The 22,191-nt window shown below is 45.4% G+C and overlaps 1 protein-coding gene across 1 annotated transcript in view; it reads left to right on the forward strand.

Moving 5' to 3' along the window:
* The first annotated feature begins 313 nt into the window (after window positions 1–313).
* The window catches only part of paplna (papilin a, proteoglycan-like sulfated glycoprotein), a 499,040-nt gene continuing 477,162 nt past the window's right edge, over window positions 314–22,191 (forward strand). Inside the window, exon 1 of the mRNA XM_041214175.1 lies at window positions 314–593. Coding sequence (XP_041070109.1) covers window positions 534–593 — 60 coding nt within the window. The 5' untranslated portion in view covers window positions 314–533. The remainder of the gene's footprint in view (window positions 594–22,191) is intronic.

The raw sequence follows: 22,191 nt of genomic DNA on the forward strand, positions 1-22,191 counted from the left end.
CAAACGGCATGACGAGCCGAATGGCCTCCTTCAGTGCTGTATATGTTTCAGACACCACAAGGCGAATTTATTTTAAAAGTTGCTTCTACTTTGGTGATGTTTGAAGTTGTAACACCTGTGCTTCTGACATTTTGAAATTATTATCTAAACGACATCAGCGCCCTTTTCCACGTCCTGAAATAGTTCAACCTGCTTGTTTTTTTAAAGATTTCAATTTAAACTCCACCGCCAAACATACCCCCTCTACCGCAGCAAAACCTCAACTGAATCGACTTCCGGTGGAGGGAGGAGTGTAACCGGACCGCATCACTGGCATCTCCCGGGAGCTCCTTCCGCTAGCAGCAGTGGATCGCTCAGTCAGCCCCAGGACAGGAGGCTGTAGGAGACAACCAAGCACTGCTTTGGAGTATGTATGGGGCACTGAGACTCACGTAAAGCTGCTAGTGTGAAACTTTCCCTGCTCTCTGTAAATGCACCAGGATCAATTGTGCAGATTTTGTGTATTTCTCGTTCCCATTCAACTTTGAGTCATTATGAAGGTTTCACTGTCCTTGGTTACTGTGCAGATATTGGCATTAATCTTAGTCTCTTCCGTAAGTACACGACTACTTATCTTTGTATTAAGTATGTGTTTAGAGTAAAAATCCTCGAGTTTGCTCCAAATCAAGGCCATTCTTGTCATTTCAAGTGAATGGACGCTTAGAGAGGTTGTAAGATTACAAATGTAATGCCATTGCTACAAACTTGTTTGCAATGAGGAGATAAAGAAGTAAATGAAAATGCTGTGAATGATTGAATGTAGAGTACTGGAGATTTAAGTTAAAGGGATTGATGTATGGTATGGGTCACAGGCGGAAAGATGTCTTGAGAAGCAATGCTAGTTATTGAGTAGTGTCTGTCAGGTCAGATTTTGGTCTTTCACAATAAAATAAAGGTAAAGGGGCAGTTACCCATGGACTCAGTGCTTGGGCTAGTGCAAGATGTGAAAGATCTAGTGTTTTATCTCTGCACAAACACACACCAGCTGTGTGGTTAATGCCCAACTGTTGTGGGTTAAAGTTCATACCCACATTAGCTTTGTGCAGCAGTCTTTGGGGAAACATTTGTTCCTATGCTTTTGATTGAGTAAATTTAAAAGGCACATTGGCAGGGTGGATATGGAATTGGTTGAGGGACAGAGAGTAGAGGTGGATAATTTTGTTTGCAGATTGGAGGGAAGTGTGCAATGGTATTAGGAACATTGCATACAGGGCATAATTTCAAACTGTATATGGAACAAAACTCAGCAATGTAATAAACAGTGAGGAGGGTAGTAAAGGACTTCAGGAGGACATAGTTTGGTGAAATAGGGAGACATATAGTAGGTGAAATTTAGCACCAACAATTTATATTTATATAGAACCTTCGGGGTGATAATACGTCACTAGGCGCTTCACAGGAACATTATAAAACAACATTTAACACTAAGCCGCATAAGGACATATTTGGTCAGATAAGGGTGATTTTAAAGAGTGTTTTAAAGGAGGAAAATGAGGTAGAGAGGCAGTGTAGGGAGGGAATTCCAGAACTTGGGACCTTGGCAGCTGAAGGCACGGCTACCAATAGTGTGGTGAATAAAATTGGGGATGCTCAAGTGTCCAGAATTAGATGAATGTAGATAACTCAAAGTTAGCTGGTATAGAGAAATGTGAAGTGATACATTTTGGTAGGAAGAATGAGGAGAGGCAATAGAAACTAAATGGTATAATCTTAAAGGGAATGCAGGAAGAGAGTCCTGGGAGTATGTGTACATAAATCGTCAAAGGTGGCGGGATGCATTGTCGAGGCTGTTCAAAAAATCCTGGGCTTGATTAATAGAGGCGTAGAGTCAAAAGCAGGAAGGTTAAGCTCAATCTTGAGAAATAACTGATTATACCTCAGCTGAAACATTGTGTCCTGCCCTGGGCAACATCAGGAAGGATGTCAAGGCTTGAGAGAGAATACAGAAGAGGTTTCCCAGAATTTTACTAGAATGCTACTGGGGTGAGGAACTTCAGTAATGTGGAGAGATGGGAAAAACTGTGGTTGTTCGTTTTACAACTGTGCCCAGTGTAGGAGGGTCGATAACCAGAGGACACAGATTTAAGGTAGTTGGCAAAAGAACCAGAGGGTGGATTAAGATTTTTTATGCAGTGATTTGTTGTGATTTGGAATGCACTGCTTGTAATATAAACATGGAAAATTGGAGCAAGAGTAGGTCATTCAGCCCTTCGAGCCTACTCCACCATTCAGTATGGTGATGGCTGATCCTCTATCTCAATACCATACTCCTGTTCTCTTCCCTTCTTTTGCCTTTAGAGTCTAGAAATCTAACTATTCCCTTCTTAAATATGTTCGGCGACTTGGCCTCCAAAGCCTTCTGTGGTAGAGAATTCCACAGGTTCACCACCCTCTGAGTGAAGACGTCCTAAATGGCCTACCCCGTATCCTGAGACAGAGACCCCTTGTTCTGGACCCCCAAGCCAGTCATTCCTGCATCCAGTCTGTCCATCCCTGTCAAAAGCCCAATCTCTCCTCACACGACAATCCTGCCATCCCAGGAATCAGTCTGGAGAACCTTCGCTACACTCTCGCTGTGGCAAATATATCCTTTTTTAGGTAAGGAGACCAAAACTGTACACAACACTTCAGGAGTGGTCTCACCAAGGCCCTTTATAGTTGCAGTAAGACATTCTTGCTACTGTACTCAAGTCCTCTCGCAGTGAAGGCCATCATGCCATTTGCCGCCTTAGCTGCTTGCTGCACCTGCATGCTTGCTTTCAGTGATTGGTGTACAAGGACACCCAGGTCCCTTTGTACATCAACATTTCCCAATCTAGCACCATTTAAATAATACTCTGCCATTCTGTTTTTCCTACCAAAGTGGATAACTTCACACTTATCCATGTTATACTGCATTTGCCATGTATTTGCCCACTCACTTAACCTATCTAAATCACCTTGAAGCCTCTTAACACCCTCCTCACCACTCACATTCTCACCAAGTTTCATGTCATCAGCAAACTTGGAAATATTACATTTGGTTCCCTCATCCAAATAATTGATGTATATTGTGAATAGCTGGGGCCCAAGCACTGACCCTCGAGGTACTAGTCACTGCCTGCCATTCCAAAATAGACCCATTTATTCCTACTCTCTGTTTCCTGTCCGCTAACCAATTCTCAATCCATTGTTACGATCCCAGCTGAGGTTACCCCTGAACAAGCCTGATCCCAGAATGGAACCCAGCTTGATTGATCCTAACTTTTGATTTGTTTGTTTAGATATGTCAGTTAATGAACTTTTAACAAAATAATAAAACGTTTATTACACAAGAAAAGATGGACAATATTACAGCACTCCTTCACCCACAACTATACCTTTACAGATATATACAGATTTGTAAGGATAACACAAATTATGATATGATAGGTTTCTTTGTAAGCAGGATCGAGAGTCCCGCATGGTATGTTGCCTGCCCGGTGCCAGGGTGAGGGACATCTCTGACTGGCTTGAAAGGATATTGGAGAGGGAGGAGGAGGATCCAGTTGTTGTGGTCCACGTCGGGACAAATAACGTAGGTAAGACTAGGAAAGAGGACCTGTTTGGGGATTATCAGGAACCAGGAACTAAATTAAAGAACAGGTCCTCAAGGGTTATAATCTCCAGATTACTACCCTAGCCATGTGCAAATTGGCATAGGGGTACCAGAATAAGGGAAGTAAACACGTGGCTAAAGGAGTGGTGTGCGAAAGAGGGGTTCCATTTCGTGGGGCATTGGCATCAGTATTGGAACAGGAGGGATCTGTACCGTTGGGACGGTCTCCACCTGAACCAATCTGGAACCAATGTTCTAGCGAAAAGGGTAGATAGGGTGGTCAACAGGACTTTAAACTAGAAAGTGCGGGGGAGGGAAGGGTAAAACTCCAAGAAGTATGACTAATGGGAAATAAAGCAGCAGGTTAGTGTGTGGGGGGGTGTGTTCAACTTCATGGAAAATTATGAAAAAACTGAAAAGAAAGGAGAGCCCAGGAAAGGCTATTAAAGTCTCCAGAACACAAAATAGGACGGAGTGTTTGGAAAGGGCTAGGAATCTAACTTTAAGCGCATCAGATAAAGGGACGACGATGAGAAAGGGGACGGGAAATACAGGTATAAAGGTGTTGTATCTGAATGCACACGGTATACGAAATAAGGTAAATGAGCTTGTGGTGCAGATTGAAATTGGCTGGTATGATGTGGTGGGCATTACGGAGACATGGCTGCAAGGGGATCAGGACTGGGAGCTAAATATCCAAGGATATACATCCTATCGAAAAATAGGCAGGTTGGCAGAGGGGGTGGGGTTGCTTTGTTATTAAGAAATGAAATTAAGAAAAGAAATGATGTAGGGTCAGATGATGTAGAATCTGTGTGGGTAGAGTTGAGGATCCGCAAAGGTAAAAAAACCATAATGGGAGTTATGTACAGGCCTCCGAACAGTTAGGATGTGGGGCACAAGATACACCAGGAGATAGAAAAAGTGTGCAAGAAAGGCAAGGTTACAGTGATCATGGGGGATTTCAATATGCAGGTAGACTGGGAAAATCAGGTGGTAGTGGATCCCAAGAAAAGGAATTTGTGGAATGTTTGTGAGATGGCATTTTGGAGCAGCTTGTGATGGAGTCCACTAGGGAACAGGCAATTCTAGATTTAGTGATGTGTAATGAGGCAGATTTGATAAGGGAGCTTAAGGTGAAGGAACCCTTCGGAGGAAGTGATCATAATATGATAGAATTTACCCTGCAATTTGAGAAGAAAAACTGGGAAAAACCCAGGTGTAATGGTATTGTAATGGTAATGGTATTACAGTTGAATAAAGGCAACTACAGAGGCTTGAGGGAGGAGCTGGCCAGAATCGACTGGGAGATGAGCCTAGCAGGAAAGACAGTGGAACAGCAATGGCAGGAGTTTCTGGGAGTAATTTGGGAGACACAGCAAAAATTCATCCCTAGGAAGAAGAAGCATACTAAAGGGAGGACGAGGCAACCATGGCTGACAAGGGAAGTCAGGGACAGCATAAAAGCTAAAGAGAAATCATACAATGCAGCGAAGAGCAGTGGGAAACCAGTGGATTGGGAAGCCTACAAAGACCAACAGAGGACAACTAAAAAGGAAATAAGGAGGGAGAAGGTTAAATATGAGGGTAAACTAGCCAGTAATATAAAAGAAGATTGCAAGGGTTTTTTTAGATATATAAAGGGTAAGAGAGAGGCAAAAGTGGACATTGGGCCGCTGGAAAATGACGCTGGAGAAGTAGTAGTGGGGAACAAAGAAATGGCAGAGGAACTGAATAGGTACTTTGCGTCAGTCTTCACAGTGGAAGACATGAGTGACATCTCCAAAGTTCAAGAGAGTCGGGGTGCAGAGGTGAGTATGGTGGCCATTACCAAGGAGAAGATGCTAGGAAAACTGAAAGGTCTGAAGGTGGATAAATCACCTGGACCAGATGGATTACACCCCAGAGTTCTGAAGGAGATAGCTGAAGAGATAGTGGAGGCGTTAGTGGTGATCTTTCAGGAATCACAGGAGTCAGGGAGGGTCCCAGAGGACTTGAAAATTGCTAATGTAACCCCTGTTTAAGAAGGGAGTGAGGCAAAAGACAGGAAATTACTGGCCGATTAGCCTGACCTCGGTCATTGGTAAGATTTTAGAGTCCATTATTAAGGATGAGATTTCAGAATACTTGGAAGAGCATGGTAAAATCGGGCAAAGTCAGCATGGTTTCATCAAGGGGAGTCATGCCTGACAAATCTGTTAGAATTCTTTGAGGAGGTAACGAGTAGGTTAGACAAAGGAGAGCCAATGGATGTTATCTACTTGGACTTCCAGAAGGCCTTTGACAAGGTGCCGCACAGAAGGCTGCTCAATAAGGTAAGAGCCCATGGTGTTAGTGGCAAGGTACCAGCATGGATAGAAGATTGGCTGTCTGGCAGGAGATAGAGAGTGGGGATAAGGGGGTCTTTCTCAGGATGGTGGCCGGTGACTAGTGGAGTTCTGCAGGGGTCAGTGTTGGGACCACAACTTTTCACTTTATACATTAATGATCTAGATGAAGGAACTGAGGGCATCCTGGCTAAGTTTACAGATGATACAAAGATAGGCGGAGGGACAGGTAGTATTGAGGGGGTGGGGAGGCTGCAGAGGGATTTGGACAGGTTAGGAGAATGGGCAAAGAAGTGGCAGATGGAATACAATGTGGGGAAGTGTGAGGTCATGCACTTTGGTAGGAAGAATAGAGGCATAGACTATTTTCTAAATGGGGAGAGAATTCAGAAATTTGGAGTGCAAAAGGACTTGGGAGTCCTAGTCCAGGATTCTCTTAAGGTTAACTTGTAGGTTGAGTCGGTAGTTAGGAAGGCAAATGCAATGTTGGCATTTATTTCGAGAGGACTAGAATATAAGCAGGGATGTGCTGCTGAGGCTTTATAAGGCTCTGGTCAGACCACATTTAGAATGTTGTGAGCAATTTTGGGCCCTGTATCTCAGGAAGGATGTTCTGGCCCTGGAGAGGGTCCAGAGGAGGTTCATGAGAATGATCCCAGGAATGAAAGGTTTAACATATGAGGAATGTTTGAGGACTCTGGGTCTATACTCGATGGAGTTGAGAAGGATGAGGGGGGATCTGATTGAAACTTACAGAATACTGAAAGGCCTGGATAGAGTGGATGTGGGGAAGATGTTTCCATTAGTAGGAGAGACTAGGACCCGAGGGTATAGCCTCAGATCAAAGGAATGACCTTTTAGAACAGAGATGAGGAGAAACTTCTTTAGCCAGAGAGTGTTGAATCTCCGGAATTCATTGCCACATAGGGCTGTGCAGGCAGGTCATTGAATGTATTTAAGACCGAGATATAGGTTCTTGATTGGTAAGGGGATCAAAGGTTACGGGGAGAAGGCGGGAGAGTGGGGTCGAGAAACTTGTCAGCCATGATCGAATGGCGGAGCAGACTCAATGGGCCAAATGGCCTAATTTCTGCTCCTATGTCTTATGGTCTTATAAGAGCTATCTTATACTTTAATATTCACAGTAAGTACATAGTCTATGGGCAGAATTTTGCCCTCATCGGGCAGGCTTGGCAGGGGTGGTTGGGAAGCTGATTGCTGCCTGTGAAGGGGGCCAGACCGCAATTTCACGGCTCATCACTGGCCAGGAAGGGCTGAGCGGAGGTGGGAGCCTGTTGATCAACAAGTCCAATGGTGGCCTGGCGACCGGTTTAAAAACGGCCCAGGCAGCCTCAGGCAAGGACTCTGTCCACCGCTGCAAGGATGGAGTCCAGAGTGTCAGCAAATGGCAGGCGGGAGGGCAGGTCGGGGGGGCACCCATCCCCCCACTTTTCTGATGAGTGCCTTGCTGCCCTCCTGGAGGAGGGGACTGCCAAGGGATGGGAGGAGGAGGCCACCGCAACTCACCAAAAGGGCATGGGAGGAGGTGGCAGCCTGGGTAAGCAGTCATGATGTGGCGTGGTGCTCTTGGGTGCAGTGCTGGAAGTGATTCAATGACCTGCTGTGCTCAGGAAGGGTGAGCACCATGTTGGCATGGGTCAGTGCGTTGAATTGTCTTGGGCTGGCCACCCCCCAATGGAGCTCAGGGGTGTTAGAGTCTGAGTGCCAATTGTCAATCACACCAGGGCTGGCTGAGGGGGTGAGCTCTGGCTGCTTTGACTGAGTGCCTTGCGGCTTGAGGACCACAACTCAGATCTGTCCTGCAAGGTGCTCCTCAGCTGGGGTGGGCCAGGTTGCAATGGCACTGCGGGTAGAGTGTGGACTAATGAATGCTGCTCTATCCTTTCAGGAGAAGATACCCCATAACAATATTGAGAGGTCCGGGACTGGTGGAGGACCCCCACACCTGCTTATCCTCTCCCGCTCTGAGCAGGAGCTCGAGAGGCACCATGCACCTCGGTCAAGTGGCCGCGGTGAAGCTGGGGTGTCAGACGAAGGTAAGAGTGCAGTGCACTGAGGTGAGAGTTGCGGCTTGTGCAACCATTCTAGTGTAGTCTCTTCATTGATGTGAGCCTCAAACCTTGAGTCCCCATTGATCCTTGAAAGGCGAGGGCAAGGTGATGCGGAACTCCATTGTCTCACCAGGGTGCCTGGCATGCACAGTGACAGTGTGATGACTTTAAGTAATGACTTGTCCTTATTCTCCCTTTTAGGCTCACCAGCAGTCGGTCCCTTTCTGGACCCTGAAGGACCACCCCTGACACCAGAGGACCACCATGCTCCCCATGCGTTGCACCCACTCTCTGAAGCAGAGACCATCGCAGATACCTGCAACCCGGTGGGCATTAGTTCAGCAGATGCACATTGGTGAGGGCACTTTACAATTGCTTGAGGTGCAAGCGGAGGCAGAGCATGCCCAAGGTGCTGGCATTTGGAGGACTGCTGGGGACCAGGACAATGCTCAGTTGAGGGCTGATGATGGGTCTCTGGAGTCGTCCATTAGATAGCAGCTGCTGGATGCCCAGCAGGATGTGCGGGAGGATCTGGCAGAGATACATGAGGGAATGCGTACCATGGTCTCCGTGATAAAGGAGTCCATGTGGAGCGTGAGCACTGTGTTGTCCCTCCTGGCCAAGCGCACTGCCTCCTCCGTTGAGAGTGGCGACTGTCATGGAGCGGCAGCTCCAGGGACAGAATGAAGGGTTCCTGGGATTTGGCTCGGACCTGCAAGCCCTCACACAGACAATGACCTCAGTTGGTCAGTGTCTGTGTGGGAGATGGATGAGGCATTCAGTATCCCAGCTAGATGTCCGTCCATCAGTGGTGAACAGGGAGGTCCAGAGCGACCTCACATTGGCTCATGAGCTGCTTGTCATCTCTGCAGGCTCCCCTCAGGGCTCTCTGTATAATAGCTTCAGCTCCTCCACCTCTCCACCAGTGACCGTGGCATCTAATGAAGCTGCAATGACTGGGGAGATGCCAGCCATGGCACTGGCCAATCCCTCCCAGGCAGGGCCAGCACATCCTCCACTGGCCAGAGGATGACCGCCAAACTCATCAAGGTCATCAAAACAGCAGGGTCAGCAGGCTGCCTCCAATGCCGGTGCCAGCGAGGGGGAGCACCTAGATGTGGCACCCATAACATAAATTTAAAGCACCTTAAGCACAAGAGGGACTGCTCACAGGTGATCTTTTGTTTCACCATTTTTAAAAATGTTTTAATGGCATGACTACCAACATTGATTTCTTTCTGTTCAATACCATTTGAGTAGCATACAATTAAATTTGCTTCTGTGTTATTGGCCTGAGTATGCTTCATTTGTTTTGCAGGTGCAGGGTAGGCCAGTATGTAATGCTGGACGTGGGTGGCTCGAACCTTTATTGCACAGGCACTGAGTGTATCTTGGGGGCCAAGGAAAGGGCCATTTCTGTGATCCAGGATGGAGGCGGCAGTCCTGGCATGAGGTGGTAGTTCTTATTTGGTAGTCTCACTGAAGGAGCGTTGGATCAAGGCGTCCCTGGTGTCCCTGCCTCCCTGGAGGTTACCGAGGTCTGCCTCCATGCCCTCAGCGTTCTCTTCACTGTGCTCATCTTCGGTTTACTACTGGACTCATCATCTGTGGCCTATGCAGCTGTGTCAAGATCCTCTTCCTCCACTGGGTCCCCCCTTGCTAGTGCCAGATTGTGGAGATCGCAGCATGCAACAACTATCAGTGACACCCGCTCTGAGGGGTATTGCAATGGTCCAAGCATCGGAAGCGCATCTTGAGAAGACCAATGGTTCTTTCTACCACTGCCCTTGTGCAGCCATGACTCATACTGAACACTTCTCTGCCTCTGTTCTTGGATGGCGGAGAGGCGTCATGAGCCACTTCCTCAGCAGATAGCCCTTGTCACCCAGTAGCCATGCATCCAGTCGGGCTGGAGCCTTGGCACTTGGGGGTGTCTCAGGATGTAAGCGTCATGGGAGCGGCCAGGGTACCTTACACAGACTTGCAGAATCTGCATCCTGTGGTCACACACGATCTGCATGTTCATGGAGTGGAATCCCTTCCTGTTGATGAAGGCACCCGGCTGACCCGCTCTGGCCTTGATGGCCACACGTATGCAGCCTATTGCACCCTGAACGTGGGGGAACCCAGCAATCACTGCAAAGCCTCTGGCTTGCACAGCATGACTGGCCTCGTCCGTATAGAAATGAAGGAAAGTCAATACCTGCCTGAACAGAGCTTCCATCAGCATCTTCACACAACTGTGGACAGCTGATTGGGAGACTCCACACAGATCCCCTACTGACCCGTGGAAAGATCTGGAGGCATAGAAGTTGAGGGCCATTGTGACCTTCAGAGCCACTGGCATGGGGTGTCCACCTGCACAGTCGGAGCTGATCTCAGGTCCAATCATCTGACAAATGGAGGTCATAGTCTCCCTTGAGAGGCGGAGCCCCCTTTGGCATTGCACCTCAGACAAATTGAGGTAGCTGCATTGCTGCCTGTAAACCCTGAGAGCAGGATAGTGGTGTCTGTTGTAGCCCCTTCTACCTTGGTCTTCCTGCTGGCCCTGTGCCCTGTGCCCCTTGTGCCTGCACCTCTCCTCCCACAGGTCGCTCCCCTGGAAGCTGCATTGGGACACCTGGCCACCTCTCCCTCCTGGGTGAGGAAATGCTGCCTGATACCTGGAAGGATCCACACAGTCCAAATCCTCAGGAAGACACCAATGAGTCCAGAAATGAAAGCCTGGAAATGCTAAGAATGAAGCTCCAATCAGAGAATAAGCTGCCAAGTTTCAATGAGCCACCACTAGCAAATTATCTCCAGAACTTCTCTCTACTCACATTGACAATGCTGCTGACCCTTCTTATCCCGCCCATGGATGAGGTTTTTCAAATTGTGGCCTGCCCATTTTGCCCGTGCAACAAGCGAAAATTTGCATGGGCAACGTTAAATCGCTGTCAATTGGGTTGTTAAAGGCATTAACTGGCCTGTTAATTAATGGTGGGCATCGCTCTGGCTCCCGCACGTGCCCACCAAGTGAAATATCACACGAGTGCATGATGACATTGCCTGACGTCATCGCGTGTCATTTTACACTTGCATGGGGGTTGGGTGTGGGTCCACCTGCTCAGCAAAAAATTCTGCCCTATGTAACCGTATAGTGACCTGTGGTCAGACACACCACACTCTAAAACCAAGTGACAGAAGCCACTTCAAGCAGATGCTATGGATCCCTCCTCAACTTTCCCCCAGATGCTTGTCACACCATGAGCCAACCAGTCTCATTGAACCCCGTCTTTCATGTGAGGGTTTACAATCTCCACTCTCCAAGAACCCACCTTGGAATCTTCTCCCAAACTGACACTTTCTTTCAGACATCTTCCGCAAGGGTGCACCTCCAGGATTTTGAACTCTTCTTCTGATGTTCCTCTTCTCTGGGTCACCACATGCATTCAAGCTGTCTTCCATGCATCCTCTTTCACTGACTCAGCTGTCAACAGCACACCACTGCTTAACATGCCCACAGCAAAGAGTTACAGATCTTCAGCCATCTCTTTGGACTTTCTTGCCTCTTGCAAGCAGTTCTTGCTTTAAATCTGCTTTCTGCAGTTTTTGTCTCTTTAAATCTGAAGCTTGGAGCCTTTCTGTCTGCCCTTTACTATTAACTTCATTAACAGGATCTTTTCCAGGTTCCTGTCCTCCCTTTTACTAGAAGGTCTGCTTAGAATTTTCCCCTGTTTCTGTCTCATTCCTTTGGCGTTGGAACCTTTTGGGAAATCTGCTCTCATTCTGCAGTTCCCTCTCCCTGTGTCCAGTCTCTCTGGAGTTCTGGCTCAAAAAACCCCTCAAAACTGCGTTTTCTTTAGTTTTTCTGTGTGTGTCTTTGGGAGGGACCTCCCTATCTGGATCCCTGTTGCTAGGCAACATTACAGTTCTTCTGCTGTTGCTTGTTTACCTTAACTGCAACAGTGGTAAAACTCTCATTACAAATGCAAGCACCTTTTAAAGTGAAACTAAAACTGAACCTGACCTTTCCTTAACACGCAAATACAGAAATACAAATCGAACTTAGACATTAAAGGTAAAACTCATTCCTAACACCCACAAATACAAATATAACTCACTTAAACTATCTCCATTTCCCAACACCATGCCAATATGTTACCCCCAATTCCATGTACTTTAATTTTGCATACTAATCTCTTATGTGGGACTTCTACAAAATCTTTCGGAAAATCCAAATACACTACATCCACTGGTTCTCCATTCTGCTACTTACATCCTCAAAAAACTCCCGTAGGTGATTGCAGACACTGTAAAGGCCAGGGATATGTTCAGAGGCACACACCTTAAGGAGTGTGGGAAAGGCACAATCAGGTCCAGAGGTCTTATTGAAAGCTGGAGAGTGAAGGATGGGCCAAGCCTGGCAGTGTGAAACTTAATGTTGAATATATTGGTAAAATAGCGGGAGATCCTTCACTCAAATGATTGAGATCAGAGTTGAGGGAGAAAAGTTAGCCAAAATGGACAGCTTTCTCTTTAGCTGAGCTGGTAACTATGCCTCCACGGTGCAAGGAAGGATTCAGAGAAGCTGCAGGAAGAAGCTTTGGAAAGGGACAAGAAAGAGTGATTGCTGGAGGACAGAAAGATCTCAGTTGATGCTTCTTTTTAATAAAGTTGCATTTGACAACTTGAAGTGTAGGTTTACAGGTTCTGAGCAGAAATTAGGTTGCCTCACACTGATGAAGAGCCCATGTCCATTTATCATGAGGTTAGTAGAAGAACTGCGCCTCAATAGATTGAAGGAGAAGCGGACAGTACCCTTTGTGAAGAATGGGCATGTTTCTGGGGTGGCAGGTCATGCTGCGAGCAGATCTATATACTTGGGAACATCATGGAACAGAGCCTAGAGTATCAGATGCCACTTGTTATCAACTTCATTGGTTTCAAAAAAGCTTTCGCCAGCATCCATCAGCAGCCATTCTGCTACAATGCAAGACAGTACGGCATCCCAGAGTGGAATATTAGCACCTTCAAAGCCTTACACTGCGTCTCCAGCTGCAGGAAGAGAACAGAAAAGGTGTCATGTAAGTTGGACATCTTTCATCAGCATTGCCTACATAAGACCCTGGGCATCACATGGACAAACAGCATCACCAATGAAGAAAAATGGTAAGAAGCATCTGCGGAACATTGTGACGGAGAGACAACAGAGGCTGGCAGGACACTTATTTCACCTCCTGGATGCCAGAGTGGCAGGAATGGACACCACTAGACAGAGGAAGAAGACTTGGCAAAGTATATTTAAGGAGGACCTCCAAGAGTGGGACACCACCTGGACTAGAGTGATGGACCAGGTCTGGTGGCAGAGTCTTGGGTATGGAGAAACTCAGTCTAAGTAATTCGGTAGAAGTACTGGCAGTACCAAGTGAGGTCAGTGCAAACTAAAATAACATCAGTTACAGAACGAGTACGGGTTAAAGGATCAAAAGAGGGCCAAAGCAACAAATAGTAATTCCAGGTAGCTGATACACTGCCAAAGAAGACAAGTTTAGAGTGTGATTTTGGTCTAGGCCCTTATTGAGGAGATTGATATCTTGCCAAGGGAACCAGCACTGATGCAGTGTAAAAGCTTGAAGAATCTTGTGAAATGACTGGACTGATCAGTGTCAGCTGATTGACAAGTTATTGAAGGTTATTCAGGATTTCAGGGACTTTGGGTGGAATCTTCCGAGGAGTGGCAATCCCCATTCGATTGCCATTCCACTCCTATTTACTTAACCTTCCATCGGTGCTCCACGTTTCTTGCTCGGGGATAGTCAGGTGGTGGGGGGTGTCCAGCGGGAAGCCAGTAGTATAGTTACCCAAAAGTTAGAAGTGGTTTTAATCCTTCTAACTTTTCCTGGGTAACTATTCTGCTAAGTAATTTGGAACCATCTGAAGTCTCAAACTCAGCTCAAAGTTTTGGAGGGTTTCAGATGCAGGGTAATGGCCCATTGGAAGCCCAAGCTCCCCAGGCAATTCCCACATCGTCAGTGCATGGGGACTTCCGAGGGGTCCCCTTGCATATCTTCAGGGTTAACTCTGGGGGACGACCATCTGGAGATTGGAAGTTCTTGGCCGTTGCGTGTGTGCCCACCCTGTCACTAGGAGAGGAGCAGGTCCATTGTTGGTGGAGAATATTAAAATTGCCAAGATTAGCGATTCCAGCTTGTGATGTAAGCCACACACACTGCTGTTCGGAAGAGAGTTCCAGGATTGTGACCCTGCGACAGTGAAAGAAGAGCAATATTTTTCCAAGTCAGGACGGTGTGTGGCTTGGAGAACTTGCAGGTGGCACTGACCCTGTGTGTCTGCCTTATCCTTCTTGATGGTCGAGTTTGTGGGTTTGACCTACTGAGAAAGGAGCCTTGGCTAGTTGTTACAGTGCATCTTGTAGATGGTGCACACTGCAGCCACAGTAGTTGGTGGTGGAGGGGGTGAATGTTTAAGGTGGTGGATGGAATGTCAATCAAGGGGCTGCTTTGACCTGGATGGTGTTGAGCTTCTTGAGTGCTGTTGGAGCTGCACTGATCCAGGCAAGTGGGGAGTATCACACTCCTGACTTGTGCCTTGGTGGACAGGCTTTAGGGAGTCAGGGGGTGAGTTACTTGCTGCAGAATTCCCAGCCACTGAGCTGCTCTTATAGACACGGTATTTACATGACTGGTCCAGTTCAGTTTGTAGTTAACGACAGCAGTTGGGATCACCATAACTGATGTCCCCAATCTGAAGCCAATGGTGGACCTGGGTTGAAACCAGCCTGTCTTTCATCTTCTGTTGCTGCTAACTATTGCGTTTCCTCTTGGCCTTCAGGGAAAAGCCCGTCTGAGAGGTGGAGTCTTTCTGTGCAGTATTATCTGAGGCCTCAAACTGATGCTTCATACGATTAGGATTTTCAAGATGGTGAATTCTCCAGAAAGACATCAAACCTGGTTTATCTGAAAATATAGGAGGTAATAAATGTTGGAGCTGCGGACTGACAAGTTCCCGGGTCCTAATGGACTTCATTCTAGGGTTTTGAAAGAAGTGGCTAGTGAGATAGTTGATGCATTGGTTTTAATTTTCCAAAATTCCCTAGATTCAGGGAAGCTTCCATTAGATTACTAAATAGTGAATGTAACTCCTTTATTCAAAAAGGGAGGGAGACAGAAAGCAGGAAACTACAGGCCTGTTAGTTTAACATTTATCAGAGGGAAAATTTTAGATGCTATTATTAAAGACATTATAGCAGAGCATTTGGAAAAATTCAGGATAGTCAGGCAGAGCCAAAATGGTTTTGTGAAAGGGAAATTATGTTTAACCAATTTTCTGGAGTTCTTTGAAGAAATAGCATATGCTGTGGATAAAGGGGAACCGGTAGATGTACTGTATTTAGATTTCCAGGAGGCATTTGATAAGGTGCCACATCAAAGGCTATTGCGAAAAATAAAAGCTCATGGTGTAATGGGTAACATATTGGCATGGATAGAAGATTGGCGAGCTAACAGGAAACAGAGAGTAGGCATAAACAGAGAGTAGGCATTTTTCCAGTTGGCAAAATGTAACGAGTGGTGTGCCATATGGATCAGTGCTGGGGCCTCAACTTTTTACAATTTATTTAAATGACTTGGATGAGGGGAGCGAAGGTATAGTTGCTAAATTTGCTGATGACACAAAGGTAGATAGGAAAGTAAGGTATGAAGAGGACACAAGGAGGCTACAAAGTGGCATAGATAGGTTAAGTGAATGGGCAAAGACCTGACAAATGGAATATGATGTGGGAAAATGTGAAATTGTCCATTTTGGTAGGAAAAATAAAAAAGAAGCTTATTATCTAAATAGTGAGAAATTGCAGAGCTCTGAGATGTAAAGGGATTTAGGGGTCGTGGTGCATGAATCACCAAAGGCTAGTATGCAAGTCCAGCAAGTAATTAGGAAAGCTAATAGAATGTTATCATTTATTGCAGGGGGAATTGAATACAAAAATAGGGAGTTTAAACTCCCGTTATACAAGGCATTGGTGAGACCTCATCTGGAGTACTGTGTATAATACTGGTCTCCTTATTTAAGGAAGGATGTAAATGTTTTGGAAGCAGTTCAGAGAAGATTTATTAAACTAATACTGTAAGACTGGTTGTCTTATGAGGAAAGGCTGGACAGGCTAGGCTTGTACGTGCTGGAGTTTAGAAAAGTAAGAGGTGACTTGATTGAAACCTATAAGATCCTGAAAGGTCTTGACTGGGTCAATGTGTGGTGGCTCAGTTGGTGGCTCTCTTGGCTCTGAGTCAGAAGATCTCGCTCTCAAGTCTTACGCCAGAAACCTGAGTGCATAATCCATGCTGACACTCCCATGCAGTACCTCGGGAGCGATGTACTGTGTAGGTGCTGTTTTTCGGAGAGACATTAAACGGATATCCTGACTGCCTCTTAGTTGGGCATAAAATATCAGATGGCACTATTTGAAGAGGAGCCAGGAAGTTCTCACCAACGTCTTGGCCAATGTTTATCCTTTGATCAACATCACTAAATCAAATTATTGTTATTTAATTGCTGTTTGTGGGATCTTGCTATGCACAATTGGCCGCCTCATTTCCTATAATACTGGCTACACTTCAAGTTACATCACTGGCTGTGAAGAGCTTTGTGAGGCCTAGATGTCAGAATGACTTGAGAAATGGGGGATTTTAGCTACAAGGATAGGTTGGAGAAATAGGAGATGTTCTCCTTGGAGCAAAAGGAGGTTGAGGGGAGATTTGATAAAGATATATAAGATTATGACAGATTTAGATAAGGTGGACAATGAAAAGCTGTTCCATTAGCTGATGGTATAAGGACTAGAAGACACAGGTTGAAGGTTTTGGGCAAGAGATACAGGGGTCATATGAGGATGAAATTTTTTATGCAGAGAGTTGGCAATGACCTGGAACTCGCTACCTGTGAGGGTGGTGGAAGCAGAGACATCAATAACTTCAAAAGCAAACTGAATGAGCACTTGAGGGAAATAAACTTGCAGGGCTGTTGGAATAGAGTGGGGGAATGGAACTGACTGGATTGCCCTCAGAAAGCTGGCATCAACTGGATGGGCTGAATAGCCTCCTTCTGTGCCACAATGACTTTATGACAATGATTTGAAAGACACTTTGGAAAAGCAAGTCTTTCTTAAGCTGGTTAATGACTGCACTAAAATACAGCACAGATACTTCGAGTGATCAATTAACCAGTTGCCATCTGAGGAAATTAAATCACTTATTGGTTTACCAAATAGCATAAAGCAATTCTAATTCCTTTCAATTATTTTACATTGCTCAGACCTGCCAATTCCTTGTGAAGTTGATAAATTAAAATTTACTATTTTTTGACAGGTTGAGCTGTAAAATCATCTTCACTTGTAACAGAAACCTTAAATTGAGTATGACATTTGGATTTTACTTGTAACCTCTAATGTCAAGTACGAGCTGTACGCTTAACAATTTTAGCATTCAAATAAAATGTGCATTCTCTAGAAACAGGCTTCAGTCACAAACTATCTCAATTTTCCCTTTGCTTTGTGTGAATGCTTGATTAGCTTTAGCATCACCTCGTTCCCCTCGCTTTAAGGTTGAATTTTTAGATCTGCCCAGCTGACAGCCCATCAGATTTTCCTCACTTAAAGTGCATGACCATTGGATCAGGGATTTTCTTGCGTGAATGGAGTGAAATGTTTCAGCTCTTTGTTGTTGGTTTCTGAGCTGCTTTCATACAAACATTAGTGATGAAGCTGATTTTGGGTGGGTCTTCCAAGATATTTTTAATCGTTGCTTTAGTTCCAAGCGCACACTGTGCATTCCATTGCCAGTAAAGGCATCAAATTTCTAGTGTTTTTTTTGAGAACTACATTGATGCAATGACGAATGAGGGTATAACTAGAAAACGATGCACAATAAGAAATAATGCATAAATTCGCCACGAATTTTAATTGTACAGTACCTAGTTTTTTTGGAAACATACCAGTTGCCTGATACTTGGGGTTTGTTGTGGTTTGAAGAAAAAGTGTCCTTTTCAAAATGTAAAATAGATTTTTTTTATGAGAAGTGATACATTTTGTTCAGTGTCAGCCATAGCTCTGTGTGCATCACTCGTCTCTTAAGTTAGAAGATCAAGGGTTCAAGCCCCATTTCCCAGAGAGATTGAATACAAAATCTGATATCTTAGTGCAAAGCTGAGGGAACACTGGCCCAAATCATCTGGTATTTGTATCTGGACTTAAATTAGGTCATGACCCTACAAAAGTCCTGACGCACACACAAATGCTGACATTGCCCAGGAAGTATGAGCTTCCAATAGGCTGATTTCCGCTGCCTAGGAATATCTCTGACACTGTGCTCAGTGTCAGAGACTTAGAACATAAGAACATAAGAAATAGGAGCAGGAGTAGGCTATTCGGCCCCTCAAGCCTGCCCCATTAATCAATTAGATCATGGCTGATCTGCCCCAGGCCTCAACTCCTCTTCTCTACCAACTCCTCATAGCCCTCAACTCCCAGATATTTTAAAAATCTTATCTATCTCCTCTTTAAATACTTTCAGTGATCTAGCTTCCACAACCCTATGAGGTAGAGAATTCCAGACATTCACTACTCTCTGAGAGAAGAAACTCATTTGCATCTCAATTTTAAAGGAGTATTCCCTTATCCTGTAACAATGTCCCTTAGTTCGAGATTCCCAACTAGTGGGAATATCTACCCTGTCAAGCCCCCTCAAAATCTTGTATGTTTCAATAAGATCACTCCTCATTCTTCAAAACTCTAATGAATAAAGGCCTAACCTGTTTAGCCGTTCTTGATAAGTCAACACCTTCATCCCAAGAATCAGCCCAGTGAATCCTCTTTTGAACTGCCTCCAATGCCAGTATATCCTTTCTTAAATACGGGGACCAAAACTGTACACAGTACCCAGGTGCGGCCTCACCAATGCCCTGTACAGTTGTAACAACACTTACCTATTTTTAAACTCCAACCCCCTAGCAATATAGGCCAATGGGCCAGATTGGGCCCACTTGTGCCACATATGCATACCTGGATGCTAGCCAGGAAATGCAATGCTGGTCAATACCTGGTCTAACTTAGTGATTAGCCAGTGTAACAGACCTGAGCACCACACTCAACTACTCTCCACAAACACCTGCTCACCGCACCCCCCCCTCCCCCGCCAACCGATCCAACCCAATTAACCCTCAACCTGACCAGACTACTGCACTGACCTGACCTGACTACCCATCTACCCACCTATTCACCTACCGCCCAGCCACCCACTCGCACTCAGCTGCTTACTCACTTACCTACTAATTCACCATCCCACCCACTCTCCACTCACTCACCCTCATCCACTCCAGCACCAACTTGCTCCCCCACCCACTCGCTCCCCACCCACTTGCTCACACTGTCACACTCAAAGACTCCTTCCACCTGTGACAGCGATGTAAGTCCTGGTTAAAAGTGTACAAAAAGGTTGAGTCGCAGAAATCTTCGTGGGTAGCAGCAAGGTAGACCACATCAATGCTCACTGGAAGGTCTGGGCCATTGTTTTCTGATGAGGGGCTAAACCAAAGCCCTGCCTGCCCCCTCAGGCAGGAGTAAAATCTCCCCAAACCATTATTTTGAAGCAGGGCCAGGGAGTTCTCCCTGGTGTTTAGTACTTAGCTATCAAACAACATCACAAAACAGGTTATCTGGCTATTATTACATTGGTGATTGTGGGAGCTTGCCATGTGCAAATTGGCTTTGGCTTTACCTACATTACAACAGTGACTACACTTCAAAAAACATTTCATTGGATATAAAGAGCTTTGAGACATCCAGTGCCCCTGAATGGCACTATATAAATGCAAGTCTTCCTTTTCTTTCTTTTTTTCTCTACTCTTTTCCTTGTTATCTTTCTTTTATATTGACTTGAGTGAATGGTGTTCAACTGTAGTGTGATGGACTGAGGGGGTATGAGGGGCAACAGCTGTAGGAGGCTTTATATTAGTACTATGTCTTTGTTGATTCTCATTCGCTTGTATTGGTGGTTCAACATAAAATTATTGTTGGATCTTTTCATTTAAGAACATAAGAATATAAGAAATAGAAACAGGAATAGACCATTTGGCCCTCGAGCCTGCTCCATCATTCAATAAGATCATGGCTGATCTTTTTATGTTTCGATTCCCACGTTCCCATCTACTCCCAATAACCTTTGATTCCCTTGCCTAACAAAAATCTATCTACCTCCACCTTAAAAATATTCAATGACCCCGCCTCCATCACCTTCTGAAGCAGAGAATTCCTCCCGAGAGAAAAAAATTCTCATCTTTGTCCTAAAAGGGTGACCCCCAATTTTAAAACAGTGCCCCCTAGTTCTGGACTCATCCACAAGAGGAAACATCCTTTTGACGTCCACCCTTATCAAGGCCGCTCAGGATCTTGTACACTTCAATCAAATCACCCCTCGCTCTTGTAAACTCCAGTGGAAACAAGCCTAGAATGTCCAACCTTTCCTCATAAAACAACCCACTCATTCCAGGTATCAATTGAATATACCTCCTCTGAACCGCCTTCAATGCATTTACATCCTTCCTTAAATAAGGAGACCAAAACTGCACACAGTATTCGAGATGTGGTCTCACCAATGCCCTGTATAACTGAAGCATAACACCCTTTTATGTTCAATCCCTCTCGTAATAAAGGATGGTATTCCATTAGTCTTCTTAATTACTTGCTGTACCTGCATACAAACTTGTTGTGACTCATGGACTAGAACACCTAGATCCCTCTGCACCTCAGAATTATGCAGCTGTTCTCCATTTGAGCAATACTCTGCTTTTTTGTACTTCCTGCCAAAGTGAACAAATTCATAATTTCCCACATTAAACTCCATTTGCCAGATCTTTGCCCACTCACAACCTATTTATATCCACCTGCAACCTCCTCATGTCCTCTTCACAACATACTTTTCTCCTATCTTTGTGTCATCTGCAAATTTAGTTACCATGTCTTCACTCCCCTTATCTAAGTCATTGATGTAAATAGTAATAAGTTGAGACCCCAGTACAGACCCCTGTGGGACTCCACCTGTCACATCCTACCAATCAGAAAAAGACCCATTTATGCATACTCTCTGCTTTCTGCCAGCCAGTTAGCCAGCCAGCCAGACCAATATGTCACCCCCTACACCATGCGCTTCTATTTTCCATAATCTTTGATGTGGCACCTTATCAAATGCCTTCTGGAAATCCAAGTACAGTATTTCTACAGGCTCTGCTTTATTCACTGCATGTTACTCCTTCAAAAAACACCAATAAATTGGTTAAGCTTGGTTTTCCTTTCACAAAACCGTGCTGACTCTTCCCAATTGCCTTGAGCTCTTCTAAGGGCCCAGCTATAGCCTCCTTAATGATCGATTCTAATAACTTCCCCATGACAGACGTCAAGCTAATGGATGGTAGGTCCTCTCCTTAGAATTTTTCTTTAAGTAAAGGCTCTGACCTGGACCAGGCTGCTGTGTTTTGGTGGTGGTGCTAGTCTCATTCAGATGGTCAACAAGTTTTGTTTTGCCCCTCTCCTCCGCTATTGTGAAGGTGATAAATCTTGCCAGGACACAGTTGGACTTGTGGTGCGTGTCAGAATGGAAGGAGGCTTCACGGAGGATCCCAACCCTGAACTCAGCTGACATCCACACTTAGCAGCAAGCAGTGGGAACTCTGGATGTAGTCCTATTCTGAGCCAAAAGATGCCTAGGCTTGGTGTAGTGCCCAATAATACCACCTAAGCCATGTGCCAATCACAAATTGAAGTCCTGTCCCCTTCAGTGACATGAAGAGCAGTGGAAACAGCACAACAGCAATGTGCATTTATGTAGCCTCATCAAAGTGGTAAAACATTGCAAGGCATTTCACAGGAACATTCTCAAATAAAAACTGACATGAGACAAAGAAGGAGATGTTAGGCCACATGGTCAAAGAGGTAGGTTTTAAGGAGGATTTTGAAGGAGGATAGAATTAGAGAGGCATCGAGGTTGCAGGAGTGATTTCGAGGGCTAACGGCAGTTGAAAGCACAGTCAGGAACCAATGTGGATTAGCAAACACAGACCAGGAATCTGATCTGAGTTTTTTTCTACATGACTCCATTTAGTGTTAATTTAAACTGGCCCACCGAGG

Source organism: Carcharodon carcharias, chromosome 20 (genome assembly GCF_017639515.1).
Source record: "Carcharodon carcharias isolate sCarCar2 chromosome 20, sCarCar2.pri, whole genome shotgun sequence".
NCBI classification, from domain to species: Eukaryota; Metazoa; Chordata; class Chondrichthyes; order Lamniformes; family Lamnidae; genus Carcharodon; species Carcharodon carcharias.